The sequence below is a fragment of the Panthera uncia genome, chromosome D1, assembly GCF_023721935.1.
Source record: "Panthera uncia isolate 11264 chromosome D1, Puncia_PCG_1.0, whole genome shotgun sequence".
Classification (NCBI taxonomy): Eukaryota; Metazoa; Chordata; class Mammalia; order Carnivora; family Felidae; genus Panthera; species Panthera uncia.
The window spans coordinates 579,284-604,774 of record NC_064808.1 but is presented as its reverse complement, the minus strand read 5'-3'; the positions used below and the strand labels follow the sequence as shown (position 1 = coordinate 604,774).

The window sequence follows — 25,491 nt, the reverse complement described above, 5'->3', positions numbered from 1 at the left end:
GCAGGGGTGTGGGGGGGTCAGGACGGCACGGGAGGAGCTGCGGGGGGTCCCACACGGGGCCCTGGAACAGCCCAACCACAGTGGGGACTAGGGGCCCCTGGACCCGTCTCTGGCCTCAAGCCGCAGGAGCCACGGTTACGGGGCTGCTCCGGGGCCACGGCCCCGCCCGTGCAGTGAGAGAACCCCTGCCGGCGTCCCCAGGGCCCCGTTGCCCACCGCGGGCCGGCCATCGCCCGGCTGCACCTCCTTCCCAGAGGGCGGCCTCGGTCCTCCTTCTCCACAGGGCTTGACTGAGCTTCTAGCTCCAGTCCCGCATCCTGCCACTGTCCCTTCCCCTTGTGGCAATTACCCATGTCCTCCCATCATTCCGGAGAGCTGCCCCTCCCGGGTTTGCTGGTCCTGTTGTCCTCAGGACCTTCTCCCCCTCCCTGGCCGGGGACCCTCGGCTGTGCCGTGTCCCCTGGGCCTCCTTCTCGCCCCTCCTGGCCAGGGACCCTCGGCTGTGCCGTGTCCCCTGGGCCTCCTTCTCACCCCTCCTGACCAGGGACCCTCGGCTGTGCCGTGTCCCCTGGGCCTCCGGTCCCTCCCGCCCTCGGACCCCGGGAAGCACGAGTGCGCGGGCCTGGACCCCGGGGCTCACGAAGGCCGGCACCCTCCTCAAACTCCCGGGAGCCCGTGCAGCCCCCACCAACACCCATTCTGGGGCGAGTGAGCCCTCCAACCCCACACGCTGCCCAGCATGACGTCCTGGGGTCTCCGTCCTGGACCACTGGCCACCCCAGATGGTCCCATGCACCCAGGGGTGACCCCCAACTTGGCTGCAGACCCACGGTCCTCCTGAGCGCCGGCTGTGGCACCCAGATGTGGCCGGACCGAGTCAGCACCCGCCCCCCCTGAGCCTGTCTGAGCTGCAGCCCCCTGCCGTGTGATCATCCTTGAAGGACCCCTTGCCCCACAAGGATGTCCTCTGTCGGGCGCCCCCATGAGCCATGTCGGGGCGGCATGTTGGGCCGGCCGCACGGTCCACAATGACACCCCCACCCGCAGTGGGGTCACTGCTCACTGTGGGGTCACTGTCACCGTGGGGTCACTGCTGACTCTTGGGTCACTGCTCACTGCAGGGTCACTGCTGACTCCTGGGTCACTGCTCACCGTGGGGTCACTGCTCACTGCGGGGTCCCTGCTCACTGTGGGGTCACTGCTCACCCCAGGGTCCCTGCTCACTGTGGGGTCACTCTCCCTGCAGGGTCCCTGCTCACCGTGGGGTCACTCTCACTGCGGGGTCCCTGCTCACCTCAGGGTCACTCTCACTGAGGGGTCACTGCTCACCCCAGGGTCACTTTCCCTGCAGGGTCCCTACTCAACCCAGGGTCCCTGCTCACCGCACCCTGGCGTCCCCCTGCAGGTCTGGACACAGGGCACGACGTGTGCTGAGCCCCAGTGTTTGCCACCTGCTATCGTACTGCTGGCTGTGCACTCGTCATCCGGGCCGTTGTCATCGTGTCCCCATCCCCGCTGGGCACCCGGGGGCAGGGGTGCCAGTGTGCCGGGCCCTTCGACCTGGCAGTGCCCGGAGCCCCGCCCGGAGCGGAGCCCTTCGGGGGGACGCTGCAGGACACAGTTTCACTGGCAGCGGGAGGTTGTGGGCGCTGGTGAGGTCTGGGGCTGTGGCTCCCTTGGGGGATCCCAGAGTTGGAGGGAGGAGGGGCTGCTGTAGAACATGCTTGGGGCTCAGGGAAGGTGGGAGCCTCCTCTCCCCGATGGTCCGCGCTGGTCCTGGTGGCATTTCCTGCGGCGTCTGTACCCAGGTCAGCCACGCAGCATCGGCTGCTCAGAACCAGGGGCAGCTTCATCCCGAGATCGTCTGTCCTGCATCATCTGCCAGAAACCTGTCCCCAAGCTTGGCTGAGGCCAGCCGTGGCCTGTCCTTGAATTCCCTCCCTGCCAAGCCTCTGAGCACCCCCGGGGCCAACGCCTCCCCTGGGACACGTCCTCCCACATCCTAGCCCTTTGAAATCCTCCCCGGGGTGCTCCCCAGGGGACTGGAGGAAGTGCTGGCACTTAGGGCAGGGCCACGAGCTCCTCAGCTGTCCCTGAAATTCTTGCGCTGATTAGACGGAGAACGGATTGAAGGATTACTTCTTTAGTGAAAAACAGACGAACAGAATAAACAAAATAACTAATTTCCAACTTCCAGGACAAAGCGAACTCGTTGGCCTGGGCCTTTGGGACCTTGCCCTGCTCCCTCTAGGGTCAGCCCACCCCCGAGGGCCTGGGCCGGCCCCACACTCCTCTGCACACCCCAGGCCCCCTCAGCTGGTGTGGGTCCCCTGGGGAGGGCACTGCCTTCCAGTTTCCCTTCCCGGGCTCTGCACACAGCTGGCGCCACATAAATGTTTCACGTAAGGAGTGGATGAGCAGCCGAGGGACAAAGGTGGATGAGACCTTGCCTCTCCTGCCAAGGCCAGGGGCCAAGGTGTCTGCACCACAGCGGGCCTGGGGGCCTGCACCCCGGGGCCTGATTCGTTGCTGGGGTCGGGGTCCGGGGAAGCTCCTTCAGACGCTGCCCAGGGTGGGCACACGTGGGGCCCGGGGACTGTGGGCAAGGGAAGGGGGTGTCAGAGTTCCAGACACCTCCTGACTGTTAGCCGGCTCCTGGGTCAGGCCTAGAGCCGGGCGGGGGCCACCAAGGAGGGGGGACACCAGGCTAGCCCTTGGCGGTGGTCACACCGTCCTGAGCCGATTGGGGGTGAGCTGCGGGCTGAGCTGTGTCCTCCCCCAAATGCACACGTTGAATCCCCAGTCACCCACGGGATGGTGGTGGGATGGAAAGTAGGGGCCTCTGGGAGGTGACTGGGGGAGATGACGTCATGAGCGGGGGCCCCCGAGGTGGGATTAGTGTCCTTACAGAAGCAGAGACAGCTGTCTCTCCTCCAGGTAGGAGCCTAGAGGGAGGAGGCCCTCACCAGACCCCCCCACTACCCACTCCGACACCCTGACTCGGGCTTCCACCTCCAGGTCAGCTAGAAGTGAACGCCCGCTGGTTAAGCCCCCGTCTGTGGCATCCGCTACAGCAGCAAGGGCGGACCAGGGCAGGGCTGCTGTTGGGGCAGGTGCTGTCTGGGGAAGGAGAGCAGCAGAGGGACTCGTGAGGGACTGAGGCCAAGGAAGCGGTGGTTCCAAGCGGCGGGCCGCCAGGGACAGCACGCTGCGAAGGGCCAGGAAGCAGCAGGCATGAGCCTTCACGACTGTGAATCCTGCAGCGGCCCAGGGAGAAGGCGGGTGGCTTCACCCGGTTTGGGAACGCACCTCTCTCGACCCCTGGGTGCTGCCAGAACCTTCCAAGAGGACTGACTCAGTGGTCATTAGCCAGCAGGAAGAATAAAGTCTTTGGTGCATTGAAAAGTTCTGGACGGAGGGAGAAAATGGGGAGGGAGACCCCCCACTCTGCAGGAGCCTCTCCCCAAGTCGGCCATGGCCCACTAGGTGGGTGGTGGAGGGGTATTGGAGAGAAGGGGCACAGACACCCATGCATTCTGCATGCAGGGACGTAGCAGGGTGGTCCCGATGGCAGCCGGAAGCAGAAGACCCCCACTCGGGCAGGGTCCAGAGAAGACCCCCACTCTGGCAGGTCCAGGGCTGGACGTGCCCTCAAGGTTAAGATTTCAGCCAGCCCCACGGCATGTCCACCCCCAGGAGGCCACCCTCCGCCCTTGGGGGTCCTCAGGCTTCCGGCCCCACCCCGGCCCATGTCCCCTGTGGCCGTGGGGCAGGCACTTCCCCAATCCTCCCTGACCTCAGCCAGACCTCTGGCTGCACCTGCTCAGCTGGTGACCCTAGAAAGAGGAGCCCACAGAAACCACATTTTAAGGATGTGTGATGTTATTTTTAAAAAAGTATCAAAAGCACTGTGATTGGGAAGGACAAACTTCAGAGGACACATGGGCTAGTTTTGGTTCTGCATCTTTTCCAGATGGGTCAGGAGAGGACAGCCCAGGCGCTTTGGAGTCCGCAGGCGTTTCATCTGTCCCACCTGTCCAGCTGCGGACACGCTCCTTGAGAGGCCGGGGGACTCCTGCAGACCCCAGACCCCCAGGTCTGCGGGTCTGGTCACTCTCTCCCCCGCAGAGCCCTCTGGGAGAGGAGCCTCCCTTCCACCGCCCCCGCCCCGCCATGGGCACAAGCTGCCACCAGGTGGCGCCCTCCGGAGCGCGCAGACCCTGCTGCACCTGGGGAGCCCCCCACCCCACCCCCCACCCCGACCGCCCACGGACTTTGCTCCTTAACGTGGGCGCGCCCGGCGATTCCTGCTGCGACTCTAGAGCGGAGAAAAGGAGGCGCAGAGAGCATGATTGACTTAGTGACAGTGCTGGTGGGGACCAGAGCCTACCGGGCACACAGCCCCTGAGAGATGGGGAGGGGTGCTCGGGCCCCTGGAAGAACGAGTGGGCGGGGACGGGGGGCCACGCGGAGTCCGACGGACCAGGGCCCAGGGAGACAGGCGGAGCCGCGTTGGGACAGCAGGGTGTGCGGTGACCCAGAGGGCCGCAGACACGCCCGACCGCCCGGGGCACGCGCAGGAGGGGCTGGCTGCACGACCCGCACCTGCCTGGGGGAGCGGGGTCAGCCCGCGGAGAAGCTCAGAGAGGTCGGGGACCTCAATACCGGGCTCTGGTCCCCGCAGGAAAGGCACGGGACCCGGCCTGGCCACTTCAAGGTCCTCACCTGCGGAGCGGAGCCGGGTTCCAGGCTGTCCCGCCTCTGAGCCCCGGGGCAGGCCGGCTCCCTCCCTCGCGTCCCAGGCCAAGCGGACGCCAGGGGGCGAGCACGGCCCAGGCTTTCTGCTCCCACCTCTACTAACGCCAAGTGCTTGCGCCCCCAAGCCCCCCCACCCCGCCCTCAACCCTCAGGCCTGCCGTGGTGGGGGTGAGGGGGGTTGAGGGGAGGGGCGGGGGGGGGGCTATGTGAGGGGCGGTTGTACTGGGGGGTATGGGGCGGTGGGCTGCGGGGGGAGGGGGAGGGAGGAGGGAGGAGGGAGGGGGTGGGCTGTGATGGGGGAGAGGGGGCCATGCCAGAACACTGACCCCGGAGTCCACAGAGAGCAAGGGTGACCTGATAACTGCTCCCCCTGGGAGCCTGGAAAGACCTGGAACTTCACTGTCATTGTCATTTGCCTTCCTCCGCAAGCAGCCCTTCCTTCACTTTGAACCCCACTTTACAGAGGAAGAAACTGAGAACCAGAGACGTTACAGGATTGCCTAGGGTCACATGACTGGAGGGGGAGGAGGCGGGGCTTGCACTCTGGTTGTACAAGAGACTGGAGGTCCCACCCCCAGGCCCATGGTCCCCACAAGCACGTCCTGCAGTCCCCATCTCACCCTGAGAGGCAGTGGACAGGGGCGAGGACAGGAGCAGGGCTTGTAGGCGGCTTTCACTGGGATGGGTGCGTGTGTGAGTGGATGGGTGGTGGGTGGTGGGTGGCCAGCAGGGCTGGGTCCTTGGCACGGTCTGCTTGTGACCGAGTCTGCTTGGAGGCACAGAATCTGGGGTGTGTCCTCCAAGGCCTGCTGGGTCTGGGGAAGATCAGATTCCTGGTCGCCGTTGGACCTGGCCCTGGGGTGCCCTGTGCGTCTCTAGGTTGGCCACAGGCTTCCGTCCCTCTGCCCGGCGAGGCTCCCAAGGCTTCGTGGGTGCCACATGGCAAGAAAGGTTTGGGGTCCCCTTCTTGGCCACTTGCCCTATGGGTATCAGGGGCTTGCAGGAGGCTCGGGACTGTGACTTGAGCCCTGCCAGAGGCACTGTCCTTCTAAGTCCACTATGAGGGGGTGCCAGAGGGGTCAGAGAGCGCTGAGCCCAGGTCCCCAAGCCCCACCTTCCTGCCCAGACTGCCCACCCCTCGCAGCCACCGAGAGTCTCTGCTCCCCCTTCAGGAGCCCCGCTTAGCTCTGGGGCCACCAGGAAGAAGCCCTGCCTAATGCTGGATCCCTCCCCATCCTGGGTTCTTGCTTCCCACCCCAGAGCCTGCAAAAGGTGGGCGGGGCTGGGGCAGCGCCCCCACAAGGCCTGGAGAGGACCTGGGCTGGGCAGGGGTGCTCTGTGACAGGCTCGGCCCCCGCCCCCAGTCTCAGGAGCATCAGAGAGGCGGCACCTTCCCGCCTGGCTGTCCTGGGCCAGGGGTGCTGTGCGGCCGGAGGGGTCCACCCCTTGTGGACCTAATCCAGCATTTCCCTTAGCATGAAAACGGGTCACAAAACACTCAGAGCTAATCTTTACTGGGTGTCATGCACCAGGCCCTGAGTTAGATGTTTTACGTGCTTCATCCCAAGTGCATAATTTAAAACGCAGAGGACCTGAACGTAAAGGAATTTTCCCCAAGCCATAAAGGCAGTAAGAGCAGAGCTGGGATCTAAAGCAATGGCCCTTTGTCCCCAAGGCCTGATGCCCCCCTGTCTTGCTTGGATTCCAGTTGACCCACCCAGAGGGTGTAGATTATCTCAGAACAAAAGCTCAGCAAGCATGTGATGGCCCAAAAGGAGAGAGAGAGTGGAGAACTCAGTGACATCGTGACATCCAGCTACACAGAAATCACAGCCAAAGAGCCCAGCTTTTGCTGTGAGCTCCCTAGCAGCCAGGACAAAAAGGGAAAGAGATGCCGCCTAGGCCTTGTCACCTGGGAGAGGGAGCGGAGAGGTTCACAGAAGAATGACTTTCATCTCATTTCAGAGTGAAGAGTCATGTGGGGTCAGGCCCCAGAATAGAGGACGCCCTCCAGGGCAGAGGATCCCCAGTGCTGCCTTAGGGAGACACGAGGACCAATTCACAGGCCTGATTTGGAAGAGCGGCACTTTTGCGAGCCTAAAGCTTGATGAATTCGTGCACGGGGCAATGGATTTGAGGTTAATGTCCAGAGAAATCACGACCGATCCAACACAGAGCAAGGATGTGACCTGCGCATTCCCGACCATGATGGTTAATCTTATGTGTCAACTTGGCTGGGCCGTGGTGCCCGGACAGTTGGCCAAACGCTATTCTGGATGTGTCTTCGGATGGGATTGATGTTTAGACCAGTGGACTCTGAGTAAAACAGCAGGCTGCCCACATTGTGGGTGGGCCTCATCCAATCAGTTGAAGGCCTGCGGAGCATAAAAGACCGACTTCCCCAAGCGAGAGGAAATTCTGCCAGCGGACAGCCTTTGGGCTACAACTGCGACTCTCACCCGAGTCTCCGGGGCTGGCCTCCCCGCTCGGATTTTGGGCTCACCGAGCCTCCGTGGTTCGTTAACGTAAGTACCATTCTCTGTCTTCACATCCTGCTGGTTCTGTTGCTCTGGAGGACACTGCCCCACCCACTAACCGATGGTTGCAGGGACGCCACCCACAGACACCTCTGGCCCCCCTGAGCCTCTTCAGCGCGATGGCTCCTGGGACAGCGGAAGCCGGGGCTCAACTAAGCAGTGCTGGGAAAGATGCCTCCCCCTCGGGAAGACCGTAGCCCTTCACCTCAGCAGGTGCTCACGCGTGCGGAACCCACGGGCCTCCTGGGAGACACAGGCCCCAGGGCTGCGGGGGGTCGGAGGCTCGTGAACAGCAGGTCGCCCACGCCAAAGGCAGGCAGTCTCAACACCAAAGGCACGGCAGGGGTGTGGGAGAGGGCAGGCTGCCCGCGCTGGCAGGAGGGGGCGGTTCTCTGCTCCGTGCGATGGCTTCCGGTTCTAGAAACTCAAGAAGGCGCGGACCTAGAAAACCCTGCACCCTTAGAACCTTTGTAAAAATAATTGTGGGGTACGGTGAGCAAAATCCTTTTAAATCCTTCGCTGAGCTTACAGAAGTAGGGGCGGTCACGGTGGAGCAACAAAGGGGGGCTGGGGGCGAGCGACCGCGCGGTCCCGGGCCGCCCGCGCCCCTGGCAAAGGCCCCCCAAGATGTTGCTTCTTGTTTCTGGCGAACCGAATGGAAATGAAACCCCAGACAGGCGGACAAATCATGCAGGAGACCTCACCTGGTTTTCACAAGCCCCTGTGTACCCAGCCCTCAGATCGAGAACAGTCCGGCACCCCAGGAGACGCTGCCCTCACCCCAGCTGACCGTCCCCTGACTCCCCCAGGTGAATGAGTCCCGCCTGTTGCTGGAGCCCACGTAAATGCAAACACACACTGCTGTCTCCTGACGCAGGTGCGCTCGGGGCTCCCCCTGCGCGGCCGCAGGTGGCCACTGCTCTGGCCGAGGACACTCCCCTGTGGGGGCACCAGCACCCGCACGCCGAGACTTTGGAGGGAGGGCAGGAGACAGACGCGGGGCAGCATGGCAGGCGGTGGGGGCTGAGGGCTCTGCCTGCGGGGGACACTCCTGAGGCCCCCACCCTGGGCCCTGGGGGCAGGGTGGGCTAGGAGACTGCGTGGCATCCGAAGGAGAGGGCAGGAGACGCCCCTGCTCGGAGTCTGAGGTCCGGAGAAGTGACATTTTCAGCTCCCGAAGGTGGGGTCCTAGGGGCAGGAGGGCGCCCCCACCTGTCAGCCACACCCACTCAGAAGGCAGCCCCCCAAAACAGGCGACTGGGGCAGGAGGAGGGAGGTGAGCGGGGCACCCCGTGTTCGCGGCTGCGCCATGTGGGAACCCAGTGGAGCTGTGGCGGGAAGGACAGCACACGTCTTGGTTCAAATACCACAGACCCCCGGTTGGCATCGGCGTTTACTAGATTTCACTGAATAAATGCTTCTTTTTAAAAAAAAATTTTTAATAATGTTTTTATTTATTTTCGAGAGACAGAAACAGAGCACAAGTGGGGGAGGGGCAGAGAGAGAGGGGGACATGTGAAGCAGGCTCCAGGCTCCGAGCTGTCAGCACAGAGCCCGACGCGGGGCTCGAACTCACGAAATGTGAGATCATGACCTGTGCCAAAGTCGGCACTTAACCGACTGAGCCACCCAGGCGCCCCAAGTAAATGCTTCTTCGTTTGAAGTGACTGTAGGGCCATTGCCAGAGGCTAAGTGGCTGTTTTTGTTTTTGTTTTTGTTTTAAGATTTTCTCTATTTCAGCCCTTCCTCGAAGATGGCACCAAAGGCAGAGAAGGAAGCCTTTCCTCAAGCCGAAGCCAAAACAAAGGCTTTGAAGGCCAGGAAAGCGGGGCTGAAAGGCATCCTCAGTCACAAAAACAGAAGGTCTGAATGTCACCTGCATTCCGATGGCCCAAGACACTGGGTCTCCGAAGGCAGCCCCAATATTGTCCAAAGAGCCCCCAGGAGAAACTGACTTGACCTCTAGGCCATCACCAAGGTCCCCCCGACCCCCGAGTCAGCCAGGAAGAAAGAAGGCACGACAGATGACACACGTGTGTTCATTGTGGATGTCACGGCCCAAACTCCAGATCAAGAGCGCCATCAGGCCCGATGGAGAGAAGGCGTAGGTCCCCCGGCTCCTGACGAGGACGCCCTGCGTGTTGCCAGCAAAACTGGGGTCATCCAAACCAAGTCCAGCTGGCTAAATCTAAATATCAATGTTTTCATCAAAAACCGCAAAGAAACAAAACGATTTTCTCTATTTCACACGGGGGTGAACCGTGGAGCCCCCCTGACGTCACCCTGAAGGCAAAACCCCCGTAAGTGAAATTTTCCGATAACCACGAGCTCCCCCAAAGGCTTAAACATTTGGTGAAGAAAACGAAGAAAGCAGCTGTCCCTTCCGAAGGGACACTTGACGTGACGTCCCCAAGGCCAGCTTTCCCCTCCTTCCTTTGGGGAGAACAGTAAGGTTTTATTACCTTACCCCTTAGATTCAGAGCGGAATGAATTCCACTCAGTACTTTTGTTGCCTGTATACAAGAGTTCTCGTTACTCAAGGTCATAAAGACCTTCTCGGAGGCTTCCTTCTAAAGGTTTGAGCGTTCTGGATTTTGCACGTACACCTGTGACTGACCGGGAGTTACTTTCGTGCAAAATTTGGGGTTTGGGCCTTTCTCATGTGCTCTAGCCCCACTGGTGGAGCACTCAACCGTCCCCAGTCGGCTGTCCCCGCTGTGTCGGAACGCGGTGGCCTGCTGCTGTCACCCGCGTGCGGACCCGGTCCTTCCACGTCAAGGTGCGTGCGCCCCGGTCTGGACCGCCGCGGCTTTGCCGACACGTCGTAAAGGAGCAAATACGTTCCTCCTACTTTATTTCCGTTTTCAAAATTGTTTTGGCTTTTCGACTGTTTTTGCCTTTCTGCCCTGGATTTCACAAACACACGAAGCTTCATTTGGTCTGTATCTAGAGGAGACTCCTGCTTTTTATTGGAATCCCGTTAAACTAGCAGGTCAGGGCTGGGAGCTTATCTTCCAACCCGTGAACACGTTCCCTGTGTTCACTCTGTTACGTCTGGTTCGATTTCTTTCACGTGTGTTTGTGCGGTGGTCAGCGGGCTGATTATGGACAGGTTTTATTAGATTTACACCTAAATATTTCATCTGGGGGGGGCTATATTTTAAAAACTGATGTTATTTATTTATTTATTATTTTTTTTTAATATGAAATTTATTGTCAAATTGGTTTCCATACAACACCCAGTGCTCATCCCAACAGGTGCCCTCCTCGAGACCCATCACCCACTTTCCCCTCCCTCCCACCCCCCATCAACCCTCAGTTTGTTCTCAGTATTTAAGAGTCTCTTACAGTTTGCCTCCCTCCCTCTCTAATTTTTTTTTTCCTCCCTTCCCCTCCCCCCATGGTCTTCCGTTAAGTTTCTCAGGATTAAGAGTGAAAACATATGGTATCTGTCTTTCTCTGCCTGACTTATTTCGCTTAGCATAACACTCTCCAGTTCCATCCACGTTGCTGCAAATGGCCAGATTTCATTCTTTCTCATTGCCATGTAGTATTCCATTGTGTATATAAACTACAGTTTCTTTATCCATTCATTGCATGATGGACATTTAGGCTCTTTCCATAATTTGGCTATTGTCGAAAGTGCTGCTATAAACATTGGGGTACAAGTGCCCCTATGCATCGGCACCCCTGTATCCCTTGGGTAAATTCCTAGCAGTGCTGTTGCTGGGTCATAGGGTAGATCTATTTATCTTAAAATAGATTTTATTTTTTGGGGGGTGCCTGTGTGGCTCAGTCAGTTAAGCATCTGACTCTTGATTTCAGCTCAGGTCATGATCTCACGGTTCGTGGGTTCGAGCCTCATACTGGGCTCTGCGCTCAGAGCACTGAGCCTGCTTTGGATGCTGTCTCCCTCTCTCTGCTCCTCCAGCACATGCACATTCTCTCTCTCTCTCTCTCTCTCTCTCTCTCTCTCAAAAACATATATAAACGTTAAAATAAAATAAGCTTCAGTTTTTAGAGCAGTTTTAGGTTCACAGCAAAATTGGGTGGTAAATATGCAGGTTGATGAACGGCCCTGCCCCCGCACCCACGTGGGCTCCCACTATCGACACCCCCACCGGGTCGCTTGTCTGTACAGTCCGTGGACCTCCGTGGATAAGTCATCATCAACCCGAGATGGACACTGGGACTCACTCTTCATGGTGTGTGCATTTTTTTCTGAAGAAAAAGAGACTCCAATTATAGATGTCACCGAGCAAACCACATCCAGGAGTGTCTCCCAACGACCAAAAGACAGAAACACGATGAAGTTCTCCCAGTGAAGAAACCCGGAACCTTCACTGGCCCAGTGCTTCTGACGGTCAGGCCCGGAGCAGCCGCTTGCGAGGCTGGTTCTGTCATCACAAATCTCTCGCCCTGAGCGAAGGGTGGGGATTAGTGGGGGCCCTGTCCCCCCATGACGCTGGGAGCTCTTAGGAAGTCACCGGCAGGGCAATTGTTACGGGCTGAGCTGTGTCCCCCCGAATTCATGTTGAAGCCCTGACCCCCAGCACCTCAGGACATGACCGTATCTGGAGAGGGGACTTACAGAGGTGATTGAGGTGACATGAGGTCGCCAGGGTGGGTCCTGATCCCGTGTGACCGGGGTCCTTGTAAGAAGAGGGGATCGGGACACAGACACGCACAGAGGGATGACCCCGTGAGGACACAGGGAGAGGACGGCCGTCCACACGCAAGGAGAGGGGCTTGGGAGGCCCGGCCCTGCCCATGCCTGGACCTTGGGCTCCAGCCCCCAGGACGGGGGGACAATGAGTCTCTCCGGTGTCAGCTGCCTCATGTGCGAACCCTCGTCACAGCAGCCGTGGCAGGTGACCCCAGCGGTGTCTGCAGACATTTCTGACTGTTACACCTGGCGGTGGGGGTGTCCAGGCATCCGGCTGGGGCTGGGCCGCTGCAAACAGTCTGCAGGGCACGGGTGGCCACACCGTGGAGAGCCGCCTGGCACCAAGGGTCAGCAGAGCCGAGGCCCAGACGCCACGCGGCACATGAAGAAACCAGTAGAGGGTCTGGAGACAGACACGCTCACACGGACGGCTGACGGTCCTCTCGGCAGAAGGCGCCGGAACAATTGGAATTCTGCGTGAACAATGCGCTTGGAGTCGTAGTTCAGACCACACGCAAAAATCACTTCCGATGGGTCCCAGATCGAAATGCAGAGTCTGGGAGAAAATCTTGGTGACTCTGGGGTTCAGCCGAATAGACGTGAAAGGAAAAAAAACGAGATACATTGGACCTCACCAAAACGGAGAGATTTTGCGTTCGGAAGGCACCGGGAAGAGAAGGATGGGAAGACGGCATTTGGAAACAAGCGTCATCGTGGTGAGCAATTCTCAACCACCAAGAAAAAGAAAACGGCGCAATATCGAGCCACGGGCCAAAGACGTAGGGGCCCCTCCCCCAAGAGGCACTCAGAACAGCCCATGGCGTGACCCAAAGGAAGCCACGGTGAGACAGCCCCGTGCGGGCTGCACTTGGCGGGTCCTTCCAGAATTAAGCACACGCACATCGTGTGACTCAGTCCTGCTGACAGACGCCGACTGAAGGGAAGGAGGAGAAAGCCTGTGTGCACACGTTGATCTGTGATCCCTGCCAGGAGAGGCGGTGTGGCCTGTCCCTCCCCCTGGGGGTGGACACACAGGGCAGCCACGTGGGGCGCCACCTCTTGGCGTGCAGAGTGAACGACCGCGGCACCCAGGACGGTGGGAGAGGCTCAGGCTCGGTCTCAGGACGGAGCAGAGAGCTTGATAGGGTGGATGCTGTGTGGTGCCATTTTGATGGCCTTCCGGAAAAAGCGACGTCTTAGGGACAGAAGAGACACCCATGGTTGCCGGGGCCTGGGGCGGGGAGGGGCCTTGACCACAGAATGGCACAGGGGAGTGTTTTGGTGACGTGGGAACTCTTCCGTTTCTTGGTTTTGGTGGAGGTTATGCGACCATGTATTTGTCCAAAGAACTGTGGATTTTACTGCGTGTCAATTAAACACTACTTTTTTTCATGGAGACAGAAGTCCAATGCCACTGTGCCCGCTTGTTCCGTGACTCTGGAGGGGCTTCGTCTGCAGCCTCGCCCGTCTGTCCATCCGGGAAGCGACAGCTCCGTCACGGGAGGGGGACCACCTCTGTCGGCTCAGAGTCCAGCTGGGTGTCCCCATCTCTGTCCTCAGGGTCCCTTACCTCCTGTCACAGCCATCGGTGTTTCTTTGTCCCTGGATGGGCATCCCTACAACTCTGCCCTAACCACCGTCTCTGCTGTCTCTCTGGGCCCTGTCCCTGTGTGTCCCCCAAACACCTACATCGTCACACCCGCCCCAGGGCGCTCCTGCCCCGGGAGGGACTTCTCATCGGCTGGGGTGAAATCTTTAACGAAACAACGGGACCTCCAGGGTGTTCTAGGTGCCATCCGTGTCCCGTCCGACAACCAGATCAGGTGCCTCAGCCCCCAGCATCCCCTCCCCCTGCCGTCCTCTCGGACCCTCTCGGTGGTGCTCCTGAGGGTTAGGGTCTTCTAGGGAATGGACACCAAGACAGGACCCAAGCAGAGGACTTCACTGAGGAAAGGCTGTGAGAGAGAAGGTGGGAAGGAGCCGTGGCCCAGAGACGGTGTGAGGCCAGATGCGCACCTGACCCCGACTCAAGGTTGGCGGGGGCGCGGGGGCAGGAAGCCTGTGAGACTGGGGTGCACACTCAGAAGGGCCTGGCAAGGCCTCAGAAGCAAGGCCTCCAGGTGCCGAGGCCTCAGGCTCCGACAGAGGAGGGCGGCCCAGGAAGGGGTGACTTCGGTGTGAGCGACATGTGAGGTCTCGGGGCACAGCCACAGGGGCCCTGGTCGACCGCTCCCCACTTTGCAAAGCCGCCAGGCCTACAGAAGACTGAACACCACAAGGAATGCATTTTACCTGGAGGCCCCACAAAAAGCCCGACTCCAATGCTGTAACATAAGTACTTTCTTGAGGGACATTTGGACACAGATTGACCCTAAAATAAGTTTCGAAACATTTCAAAAGGTCGAAATCTTACAGAACGTATTCTGTGCCCACAATGCACTTGTGCTACAAGTCTGTGGAGAAACTGGACTAGAACATTCACGTTTGGATATTGAGAGCCGTCCTTATGGACGTGCTGGGGTTGATGAAAATATAATGTGATGGGCGAAATGTTTTTAGCAGCAACTAATAATGTTACACCCTCTCAGGCCGACTGGATGCAATTGTTAACACTTGACTCTTTTTACCTGTGAAAGCAGCCATTTCATTTTTTAGAAATTATTTAAAATGTTTATTTTTGAGAGAGAGAGAGAGAGTAGAGGGGCGGGGAGAGGGACACAGAATCTGAAGGAGGCTCCAGGCTCCGAGCTGTCAGCACAGAGCCCGACGCGGGGCTGGAACTCACGAGCTCTGAGATCACGACCTGAGCTGAAGCCAGACGCTGAACCGACTGAGCCCCCAGGCATCCCTGAAAGTAGCCATTTCAAATGGTTCCGTCAAATGTCATGAAAACACGGCACGTCAAAGCTAGGAGAATGACTTTAATGAACGAGAGAGAGAGAAAAAAAGGCATGGCTTAAATTAGAGCCTTTCTGATCCCATGATGATTTTATTTTTTCTCTGAAAACCCTGCCACTTGTGAGAAACCGGAGGCCAAAATAATATTTCCCTTCATTTTAATGTGACAAATTACGATGTGTTTTGTCACAACCCAAAATATCAAAAACTGCTTTAACAAACAAACAGACGCTTGGTTCCATCAAACAATGAAAACAGTTGGAAATGACTGTAGTTTGTGCCTAAAATGTAATGGCAGGGGGCATCTGGGGGGCTCAGTCGGTTCAGTGTCCGACTTCAGCTCAGGTCACGACCTCACGGTTCACGGGTCCGAGCCCCACGTCGGGCTCTGTGCTGACATTTCAGAGCCCGGAGCCTGCTTCGGATTCTGTGTCTCCCCCTGCCTCTGCCCCACCTCTGCTTGTGCTCTGTCTCTCAAAACTGAATAAACGTTCAAAAAATTTTTTTGTAATCTATGTATACATTTAGGGGCGCCTGGATGGCTCAGTCAGTTAAGCGTCCGACTTCAGCTCAGGTCATGATCTCGCGGTTCGTGGGTTCGATCCCCGCATCGGGCTCTGTGCTGACAGCTCAGAGCCTGGAACCTGCTTCCGATTCTGGGTCTCCCTCTCTCTCTGCCCCTCCCCTGTGCACGCTCTGTGTCTCAAAAATAAACATCACAAAAAAATTTTTAAGAGGAAAATTACATAACCAAACCAGGAGAGGCAGACAACGATTCCGTGGTGTTCCGCATTAATTTAATAAGACCGAACCATCTCTGCCACGATGCGTGTTCACAAATCGGCTCAAAAGCGATGTGTAAATACGGAGCTATGGGCACGGCACGCGAACTAGGCCCGTGCGGACACACTTCCCCCAGCGTGTCAATGGCTTTACATAACTGAGGTGGGCGTGTGCACAGTTCAAGAGAATCTCACGGACCGTGGGGAAAGCCCCGGAGCCCCGGGCGGGCTGCAGCAGTCCCACGTGGGTTAGTGGATCCAGAGAGGCCCGGGCACCGATCAGGACACTGGAAAGACACCCCCCTCGTGGGAAAGAAGGGCGGGACATGCCTATGCTCTGGGTCGGACGATGAAGTCGGCTGAGACCTGGAGTGAGTGCCCTTAAGGACCTCGTGGAAATTAAGGGTGGCAAGTGGCTGCAGCCGGCAGAGCGTGTGGGTTGCCTGGGGTGCTGGCTGCAAGCCCAGTCGGGCCGCTTTGAGCCGCTGCTGCTATTTGCTGGGTCGCAAAGGTCCCCGGGTCTCGCGCAGGCTGCCCCCGCGTCTTTTCCCGTTGGCTCTTTCGTTCGCAGTCTGTGCCTTTGCAGGATGCTAAGCTTCTCGTATCTGTGGCACTACAGCAAAAATGTCAATATTAGCATATTATGACTAACAGGGAAGTGCCTTAAGCTAATCGCGGAGGTCTCCAAATACCTAGAGCAAATATCATCCGACATCATGCAGCCTGGAAAGATTTATCTTAGAGATAAGGGTTACAAAAGAAAACCCTGCTGCCGCGACCTCTGTTTCCCAGTGTGATTGAAGTTCTAGCAAATGCATTGAGAAAAACAAGCATAAGGTACATGGGTCAGAAAGGGAGAAAGGAAACTCTGACTTTGCACGTCGACATGCGCTGCGACCGAACACGTGGAAAATCCAGACGTTACGAAAAATATCATGAAAATAAAAATCCTCTTAGCGAGATGCCGAGTGCAGGACGGCTCCTCAGAAGTCAAACGCAACAGACACTCAGGAAAGAAAACATTTCACACTGTAACATTTACAATAGCACCAAAATCAAATATCTGCAAGTAAATCTCACGCGTCCTGTGCGAGACCTCGACGCGGGAAACTATAGCGCGTTTGGGGAGCGCTTTAAAGAGACTGAAGTAAATCAAAGCCTATGGCGTGCTTACAGATTTGAAAAACTCAGTCTTATAAAAATGTAAATTCCTCCCAAATGTATCTCTGTGGATTAAATCACAATCCTAGTCGTCTTTTCCCCCCCTGCTTGGTAAGTTCTCCAATTAAATGAATACCTTAAGTGGAATGGCCAAGAAACTCCTGAAGACGACCGGTGAGGGGGGCCTCGAGATGTCTGGGCTCGCCATAAAGCCACAGTGGTTCTGATTATGTGGTACCACGTCAAGGTCAGACAGTCCCTACAGGAGCGGACACTTCCTGCACCGCAGAGATGTCCACGCCGAGCAATCAACCGAGGGCAGCTGTCCAAACCTTAGATTAGAGGAAGCAACCGACAGCGTGAGAGGCGTCCGGGCGACGTGAATCCTATCAGCAAAAACATTAATCATGCGAGAGGAAGCTTATGAATGAGACTTGATGACACACAATCGCGTGGGTTTAGGGAACGACCGCGCAGGTGGGGATCCTGTCTGTGGTGACCAGCTCTGACCGGAGCGGTCCCCCTCTTCCTGTGGCTCCCGTGGCCACGAGCCTTCTGCAGAGGGCAGGACCCTTCTATTTGGTTATCCCTCGAAAGGGGCTTGTCTGCCGCTTGCTTACGTATCTCTGGCGGTGTGTTAGTGAGCTCGGGCCGCGTGAGATCGCAGGGAACATCTCTGTGGGTCCCTGGCCGGGCTCCCGACACTGACCTCCTAAAGCCCTTGGAATTTCCTGGGTGACGGGAGCATCCTTTGTTCTCCCGAGGTGACTGTGGGGTGGGGGTGGGGGGCCCGGGTGGGGGCGGCCACCAGAAAGACCGAGACCTCATGAGAACCTCCAGCACGTCGTGGAGTTGATGGTCAGTCAAGCCTACGCGGGGAGGAGCCTCCAGGAACAGTCCGGAGACGTGGGGTCCGGCCGGCTTCCGGGCTGGGGAACACACGCAGGTTTGGGGCGAGGGCACGGGAGCCCCACGCCCTTCCCGCACGCCTCCCCCTGCCCGTTCGTCTGCAACCCCCAGGCGCCCCTCCCTCGCACACACTGACGAGTGCGAGTGCGCGGTTCTCCAGGGTCCTGTGAACCGCCCTAGAAAATGGGGGGACGCCCAGGAGGGGAGGTGGGCACCTCTGGGGTACCGCCCGCTGGGTCTCCGTCTCCCTCTGCAGTCATGACTGTCCTCCAGGCTGGCCTCTCAGACTAGAGACCCCCTTGCTCACTGAGCCTCCAGTTTATTTATGAGTCTCCGTGTGGACTCATGGTTTCCTCTTTCATTCAGTGGATTTACCCTGAGGCCCAGTTGTCCCTGATTTGGCCGGAGTGGCCAAATTCGGAGTGGCCTGATTCGGACCTACCTCATCAGGTCTTTGCTTCCTGGTCCCAGGTGCCTCAGGTCGTCTTGTACATCAGGGTCCAAGCCCCCCCAGGCACTGCCTGCAACCAGCCGTCCCCAGGGGGCCCGGTCCCTGCAGGGGGGCAGTGACCTTAAGAGCCAACATCTGGGTGCCAGTGAGCTTGTTGTTTTGGGGCTGTTGGGGGTCTCGCAGACCCTGCCAGTGGGGAGAGCTGGGGGTGCACAGGTTCCCCTAATCCCACCTTGGCTCCTCTCTGTCCCACCCCACTTTTGTCACAGACTCCCATCAGCCTTAATATATGTAATTATTGGCTGGGGGCGGGGGGAGGGGAGGCACCTGGGTGGCTCAGTCGGTTGGGCGTCCGACTTCAGCTCGGGTCATGATCTCGCGGTTCGTGGGTTCCAGACCCACGTCGGGCTCTGTGCTGACAGCTCGGAGCCTGGAGCCTGCTTCGGACTCTGTGTCTCCCTCTCTCTCTACCCCTCCCCCAGTCACACTCTGTCTCTCTCAAAAACTAATAAACATTAAAATATATATATATGTAATTATTTGGCCAAATCCTGTGCGTATCTGGCCTCCCGTTGTCTTTACTGACCCCACCCCATGCACCTGCCTTCTCCCCATAAACCTTGTTGGCTCCAGTCCCCCAGCGGTTCCCCTCTCTGGGGTGCGGCCACCGGCACCTGGGGCCCATCTTACTCTTGTCCGTGTGGTTTCTTCCAGAGACATTCTGTCCTATGCATCATGCTTATTTTGAATAAATAAAAGGCTAAGTTCCCAGGGACATTATAAACAAAGCTGTGCATTTATCAACTGGTTTTCGTCTGTATGTGAAAATAGACGTTAACGCACATGAGTTATTTCCCATCCGTGGCGTCTGTGAACATATTTGTGTAAATGCACGGATGTCATGCAGAGGGCTACCATAAGGCATGACTATACAACATAACGACTTTTTAAAAAATTTTTTTAATGTTTATTTCTGAGAGAGAGACAGTGTGAGCAGGGGAGGGGCAGACGGAGGGAGACACAGAATCCGAAGCAGGCTCCAGGCTCTGAGCCGTCAGCACAGAGCCCGACACGGGGCTCGAACTCACGGACCGTGAGATCGTGACCTGAGCCGAAGTCGGCCGCCCAACCGACTGAGCCACCCAGGCGCCCCTATGACTTTTATAAAACAAACACTCACGTAACCACCACTGGAGTCCAGAAGTAGAACTTGATCAGTGCCTGATGTCACCCACGTATGCCCTGATTTGGCAAACGTGTTGGTGTTTTTCTCTCCATGCACTCCTTTCCGTGTCCTGGGCGAAAAGCCTCAACTGATGAAGACGGTGGTAGTTGTGACCATACTGAAATCGGACACTTGTGTTTATTAGAACAGGCCAGGGAGAGAGGGCAGTGAGGGCCTCCGAGCGGGGCAGGGCTGTCAGGGACAGAGGGGGGACGTGGGCGGAGACACCCGGGTGCCACTAAGAAACCCACAGCCCAGTAGGAAGGATGTGCTCTAGGTAATAAGACAGACGTTCAGCAAGAGGGCATCCAAATGGCAGTCCGCGTATGAGTCAGATGCGTCAGGAGTGTGAGGGGGGCATAAACTGCAGCCACAGGGAGCGCCCCACCTTCCCCCCTCCCCCCCTCCCCCACGCCGTGGCCGAAAGGAAGGGAGCCGGGCACCGGAGGCGAAATTTCTCAACCGCTGCCGCTGCCGCTGCCGCGCTGCCCTTCAGCCCTGCTGGCCGGGCTCCAGGAGCCTCTTGTGTCCTTCAAACCACCCCTGAGCCACTGAGTCTTGGCCTCCGCAGCCCAGCAGGTGCCTCGGGGGGGGGGGCAGGTGGGGGAAGGCATGGTGGCTCTTCCTATGGCCGCCGCCTCCCAGACCCACCCCCGTGAAGTGGGACGGAGCAGATCTCAGGGGGGCCCTGCGGCCCGACGGGGCCAGGGACCTGTTCGTCTGCGTGCCCCCTGTCTGAGCCGGCGGTCGGGGGTCGCTATTCTGTGGGAGCAGGGGGCCTCCGGGGGTATCTCCACACCCAGGAGGGAAGCCGAGGGCACGCGATGAAGAAGGAGTATTCTGCGCCTTTCCAGTGTGTGGAGAGGGTCAGGCTGGAGCGGGGGCAGTGTTTTTGGCAAGCGGATGATGGGGACCTGGAACACCTGGGGCCACTGTGGCCAAGGCAGGAGAAGCTGGGGACTAACCGCCCAGCAGCCCCTCATCGCACAGGTGCACACGGCCAGCGCCAGCCTCCAGACACTCTCTCCATCCTTGGTCCTTTTAAACTGGTCTGGGAGCTGGAGGTCACAAGGGCGGTGGCCAGGGCCAATCGGGGCAGCGTGGGGGAGGGGAGGGCGGGGAGAGTCCCCCCCGCAAAGATGCGTGAAGCCAGGGGCACGCAGAGAAGGGCAGGAAGAGAGCAAGCCGAGGCGGCCGGCTCATTCGTACGAGTACCTACTGAGCGGCATTTTCCTGGCAGACACTGTGCAAACCAAATAAAAACAGGGAGGGGGTGCGGGGAGGGGGTGGGGCGGGGAGGGTCGGAAGGTCAGGGCGGGGCCCAGAGAGGCAAAGACGCAGACCTGGAAGCCAGAGACCAAGACCAAGGCAGGACCCCGTGCCCGCCCGCCCACCTGCTGGGGTCTGGGCTACACGGGCCGCAGACACCCCTCCCGGCAGGTGCCAGCATACTCTCCTGAGCCCTAGGTGGTGGTGGGGGGGTGGCTGGGGTGGGGTGGGGGGGTGGCGGGAGGGGTGGCTGGGGGGGGGAGGCAGAGCCTCCGCAGTGTGGCCCCTGCTCCCCAGGAATGGACACAAACGTCTGTGGGCTAAGCGTGCCTTCGGTGCCCGCAAGACGGTCGTAACTTGTTTGCGACCGGAGCCCGAAAGCCTCAGCCGGGAGGGACAGGTTCCAGGGAGAGGCCAGCCAGGCCGAGGCCTCCTTCCCGAGGATGCGGTTCCCCCGGTTGGCGTCCCAGGAGGTCAGCGGCTGCTGGCAGCAAAGGCTTAAGGAAAAGGAGAGAAGAAAACATTTTGCCTCCACTTTCCCGGCCCCGTCAGGGGTAATGAAGCCACCTGGACCCCAGGGTAGGGCCTGAGCTCATGACCTCTGGTCCCTGTCTCCCCAGATGCCCTCCCCGTGACCATCCTGGCCCTGACTCCTCCGGGAAGCCGATGGGCAGTGGTGGGAACCCACCTGGGCCTGATCTGGAAGCTCCGGAAGGATCCAGGACTGAGCTCGCTGCCCTCCAGCCCCTCCAACCGCCCTCCTGGGGGCCACCCGGAAGGCTCCCAGCTCCCCTCCATGGGTGGCCACAACATAACTCCGTGCAACCCTGCAGGGGTGCCAGCCCCCCTGCCGTCCTGCCACTGCCTGGGGTCAGGGGTCATGCCATGGTGTTCCGGCCCCTCCCCTGGGCTTCTGGGTGGGGCCGGGGGCTGGAGTCTGGCCCCCTCACTAGTGTGCCTTTCGCCACCCCCCCCCGCCCCCCCTTTCTTTTAGCCCCCCCCCCCCAGCCCCTTAGCACACCCACCTGGGAAACACCTCTCCAGACCTGACCCGCTGCTCTCGGAAGCCCTGACCCTCTCACGGCAACGCTGCCCCACCCCCAGCGTCCCTCCGCGCGGGGATTCAGGTCCCATCAGCCCAGCCGGCTCCCGTCCATCCTCGGCAGACGCCCAGCCCCATGTCCCGCTCCCAAGTCCCCTCCACGCTTCTGTCGCGGAGCCCCCAGCGCGTGCCCCCAGCTGACCACAGCCACACCGGTCCACTTGCCCAGGAAAGACCCCAAACACCTCACCCCTGCCCTGAGCCCTACCCCCCCGCGTGTCCCCCTCCCAGGGAGGTCGCAGGGGAACCCCAGTCCTCGGCCCCACGTCCACACACCCACCCCGTCATCAGCACCTGTGCCTCTGTCCTGCGTGAGGGAGGAGTCTCTCTCCTGCTGTCTGGACGCTGCCCAGACAGGGCTCCGTCTGTGCTCTCCGCCCTTCTCTGACACCCATGCCCTGGTGACCCCTCGGTCACCTGGCCTCCTCCCTGTGGCTGTCCATCACTGCCGACCCTGAGCCCCGGGCTTGGCACCCTGCTCTGATGACATCCCCGGGACTCTTCTCCCTTGGCGGCCACCTCCCCGCCCCGCCAAGCACACCTTTCCGCCCCTTCCTTACCTCCTTCCTTCCTCCATCACATTCCCAGAAACCCGATGGGCGCCTCTGGCTTCTCCCTCCTCTGCCCCCGACACTCTGGGTGCTGGGACACCCCCTCTTCCTGCCAGCCTTCCGGAGAGAGGTGGTGTTCCTTGGGCTCCATGCTGGCTGTCACTGCCGGGCCCCTCTGCTTCCACAGGGCTCCTCCCCAGGTCCCCATGTGAGGGCTTAGCCCCGGCCAAGTCGGACACGCAGGGACCCCCGGCTCCTCCCGCCCGCCTCACAGCACATCCAGTCTGTCACCAAATTCTTTCATCCGCCCCAGCCCCAGCCTGCACGGTTCCCACTTCTGTGACAGCCTTGTCCCCCGCCTCCCCCACACCGTCCTCGAAGCCCACAAAGCAAGCCCAGTCCCTCCCCTGCGAAGCCACCCCTGGGCCTGGGGGTGAGGTCAGCAGGCCTTCCTCCTTCGCTCTCTGCACCTGAGCTGCCCAGACGTCCTCTGGTTTCCCAGACAAGCTGCGACCCCGTGCCACGAGGGTTCTGCTCCCTCCCCGGGAACACGCTGGTTTTCTCCGATCTAACTTACAGCTGGGCAGATAGCTCTGTTCATGCTGCCTAATCCTCAAGAGGACTCGTGTTTGGGGCACCTTCTGCCAAAGTCCCCCTCGGTCCCCTTGCACCATGGGCAGAAGACCGCCAGGTCACGGAGCAAACCCTCCCCGGCGGTGTTGGCACTGGGGTGGGGGGGGAAGCCTGGACCGCCAGGCAGCGCCTGAGTGGGGCCCCCAAAGCTGCCAAATCCACCCACCCCCATGCCCTGCTCGGCCCTGGGACAGAGGCTGGGCTGGAGCCAGACAGGTATTTTATTGAAAGTTCACAGATACAAGAGCTCTGAGCAGGGTCACAGCTTGGAGGAGGTGGGGTCGGAGAGGAGAGAGTGAGTCCCCAGATGCTGGCAGCTCCCCCAAGCCGGGGAGCTCCCACAGAAGCCCTTCTTGCTGGGTGTCGGGCCAGAGGGGCCCCAGGAGCCTGGGTGGGGCACAGGAGGGCGGGGCGGGGGGCAGCCGCTGGAAGCCAGGGTGCGGCAACACAGGGAGAAACCCAGACCCTGGGAACGGGCAGAGGCAGAGAGGGTGGGCTGGCCCGAAGCCCGCTGCCCCCTTACTGTGCGGACCTTCTGGTGGCCTCGCTGCCCGCTTCACAGCTTCGGGGGGGTCCCAGGGCCCGCGCCCTGCTCCGCCCCAACCACACCGCATCCCGTATCGCGTCAGTCATGACAACGGACGTGTCTCGGGGCTTCGTCTCCACGGCCGGCGGCGCCCGCGGGGTCCTAGTAGTCGGTGAGCGGGTACCGCAGGAAAATGAAAACAAGGATGATACAAGAGGCCGCCAGGGCAGAGCTGGTGATGTTGAACAGCCGGGCGGTCTTGGCGTCTTCCACTGCTCCATTCAGGTCATTGAGAAGCTTCTTGTCTCGAACCTGCAGCCAGAGGGGGGAGGTGAGGCCCGAGGCCAGAGACCAGGGAAAGGCAAATACGGGTATGGGGCACCTCTGTGCGGAGGGCACCCGGGAATTCTTTGTAGTTCTTTTTGCAACTTTTCCACGTCTGAAATTATTTAAAATAAAACAGGAGTGTTTAACAATACTGTACTATAAGATTGAAAGTTACTGAATCAAGGAGGCGGGGCGGGGGGGGGGGTGACACCTGGGTGGCTCGGTCAATTAAGCATCCGACTCTGGATCCGGCTCAGGTCATGATCTCACGGTTCATGGGTTCGAGCCCCGAATTGGGCTCTGCACTGTCAGCGCAGCAGCCTGGGATTCTCTCCGTCTCTCTCTGTCCTTCCCCTGCTTGAACTCTCTCTCTCTCTCTCTCTCTCTCTCTCTCACACACACACACAAAATAAATAAATAAACATTAAAAAAAAAAGAAAGTTGGCGAGAGCAGATTGTAAGTGTTCCTACCACCAAAAACCCCACCAACCACAAAAACAATAATTATGTGAGCTGGCAGATGTGCTAACGAACCCTCTTGTTACGATCATCTTGCAGGATGTACGTGTATCGAATTGCAACGTTGTGCACGTTGGACTTCTCCAATGTTGTAGGTCAACTGTAGCTCAATAAAGCTGGGATCGACAAATGAATTCACAAGATAAAGGAGAAACTTGGTCTCAGAGAGTTATATGATCAACCAATGGAGGTTGTAAGTGTGCCCTAGTCTGAGCGGCTCCTTAATCTAAAATTCACAGGGGTTACCTAAGAATAGGCACTAGACAGAACAGGCAGCGGGCCCCATGGTCTCTGGGAAGGGATGTTAAGATACAGGGAAGACAGTGGGCAGAGCTGGACCCATTTCCAAGATTCTCTGGTTGTGAAGAGGTATTCCCAAGGAGGAAGCCACCCTCACGCAGGGTAAATCCTAGGATTTCCCTCTCTTCAGCACGTTCTCCCTCCACAAAGTCCAAAGAAGTGTAGTTGGATTCGTGGATGGATGAGAAGGGAGGGAAAATAGAAAAAAATGATAGTGCATGGGTCATATGGATGGATGAGATGACATAAGGGATAACAAGGTGAGAGTGAGCAAGGGTGAGTGTGAAGACAAGTACATGATGAATGGATGCATGTGGCTCAGCTAGAGGAGCAGTGGAAAGAAGGGATGCTGTCAGCTTGAAGGATGAGTGGATTTATTGGTGTGCTGGGTCAGAGGATGGATGGATGGCTGACATGTAGAGGTGGTAAGTAAAGCAGTGAAAGTTACTGGGGGGAAGTAAGGTTAGATGAATAGTTAAGTGAACTGATGTACAAAATACATGGGGATGGGATGGGGCAGAGTACGGAAGGGAGGAGGAAGCAAAATGAACATGTATAAACACAGATGAATAGAGGAGTGGGTGACTATTTGAATGGGTTGAAGGGAATAAAGGAGCAGGGATCAATGTATATGGGATGGTGAATGGATGGATGGATGGATGGATGGTGGACAGATGGATGGTTGGATGGATGGATGGATGGGTGGATGGATGGATGGATGTGTGCGTGGATAGATGGATGGTAGATGGATGGTTGGTTGGATGGGTGGATGGATGGTGGATAGACGGATGGATGGACAGATTGATGGTTGGTTGGATGGATGGATGTGTGTGTGGATGGGTGGATGGGTGGATGGATGGATTGGTGGATGGGTGGA

At 58.7% G+C, this 25,491-nt stretch overlaps 2 protein-coding genes across 2 annotated transcripts in view; both read right to left on the bottom strand.

Moving 5' to 3' along the window:
* Nucleotides 1–25,491, bottom strand: part of CD81 (CD81 molecule) — a 334,787-nt gene that overhangs the window by 251,633 nt on the left and 57,663 nt on the right. The window lies entirely within an intron of this gene.
* The window catches only part of IFITM10 (interferon induced transmembrane protein 10), an 11,142-nt gene continuing 8,804 nt past the window's right edge, over nucleotides 23,154–25,491 (bottom strand). The window contains exon 4 of the mRNA XM_049641336.1: nucleotides 23,154–23,780. Coding sequence (XP_049497293.1) covers nucleotides 23,631–23,780 — 150 coding nt within the window. The 3' untranslated portion in view covers nucleotides 23,154–23,630. The remainder of the gene's footprint in view (nucleotides 23,781–25,491) is intronic.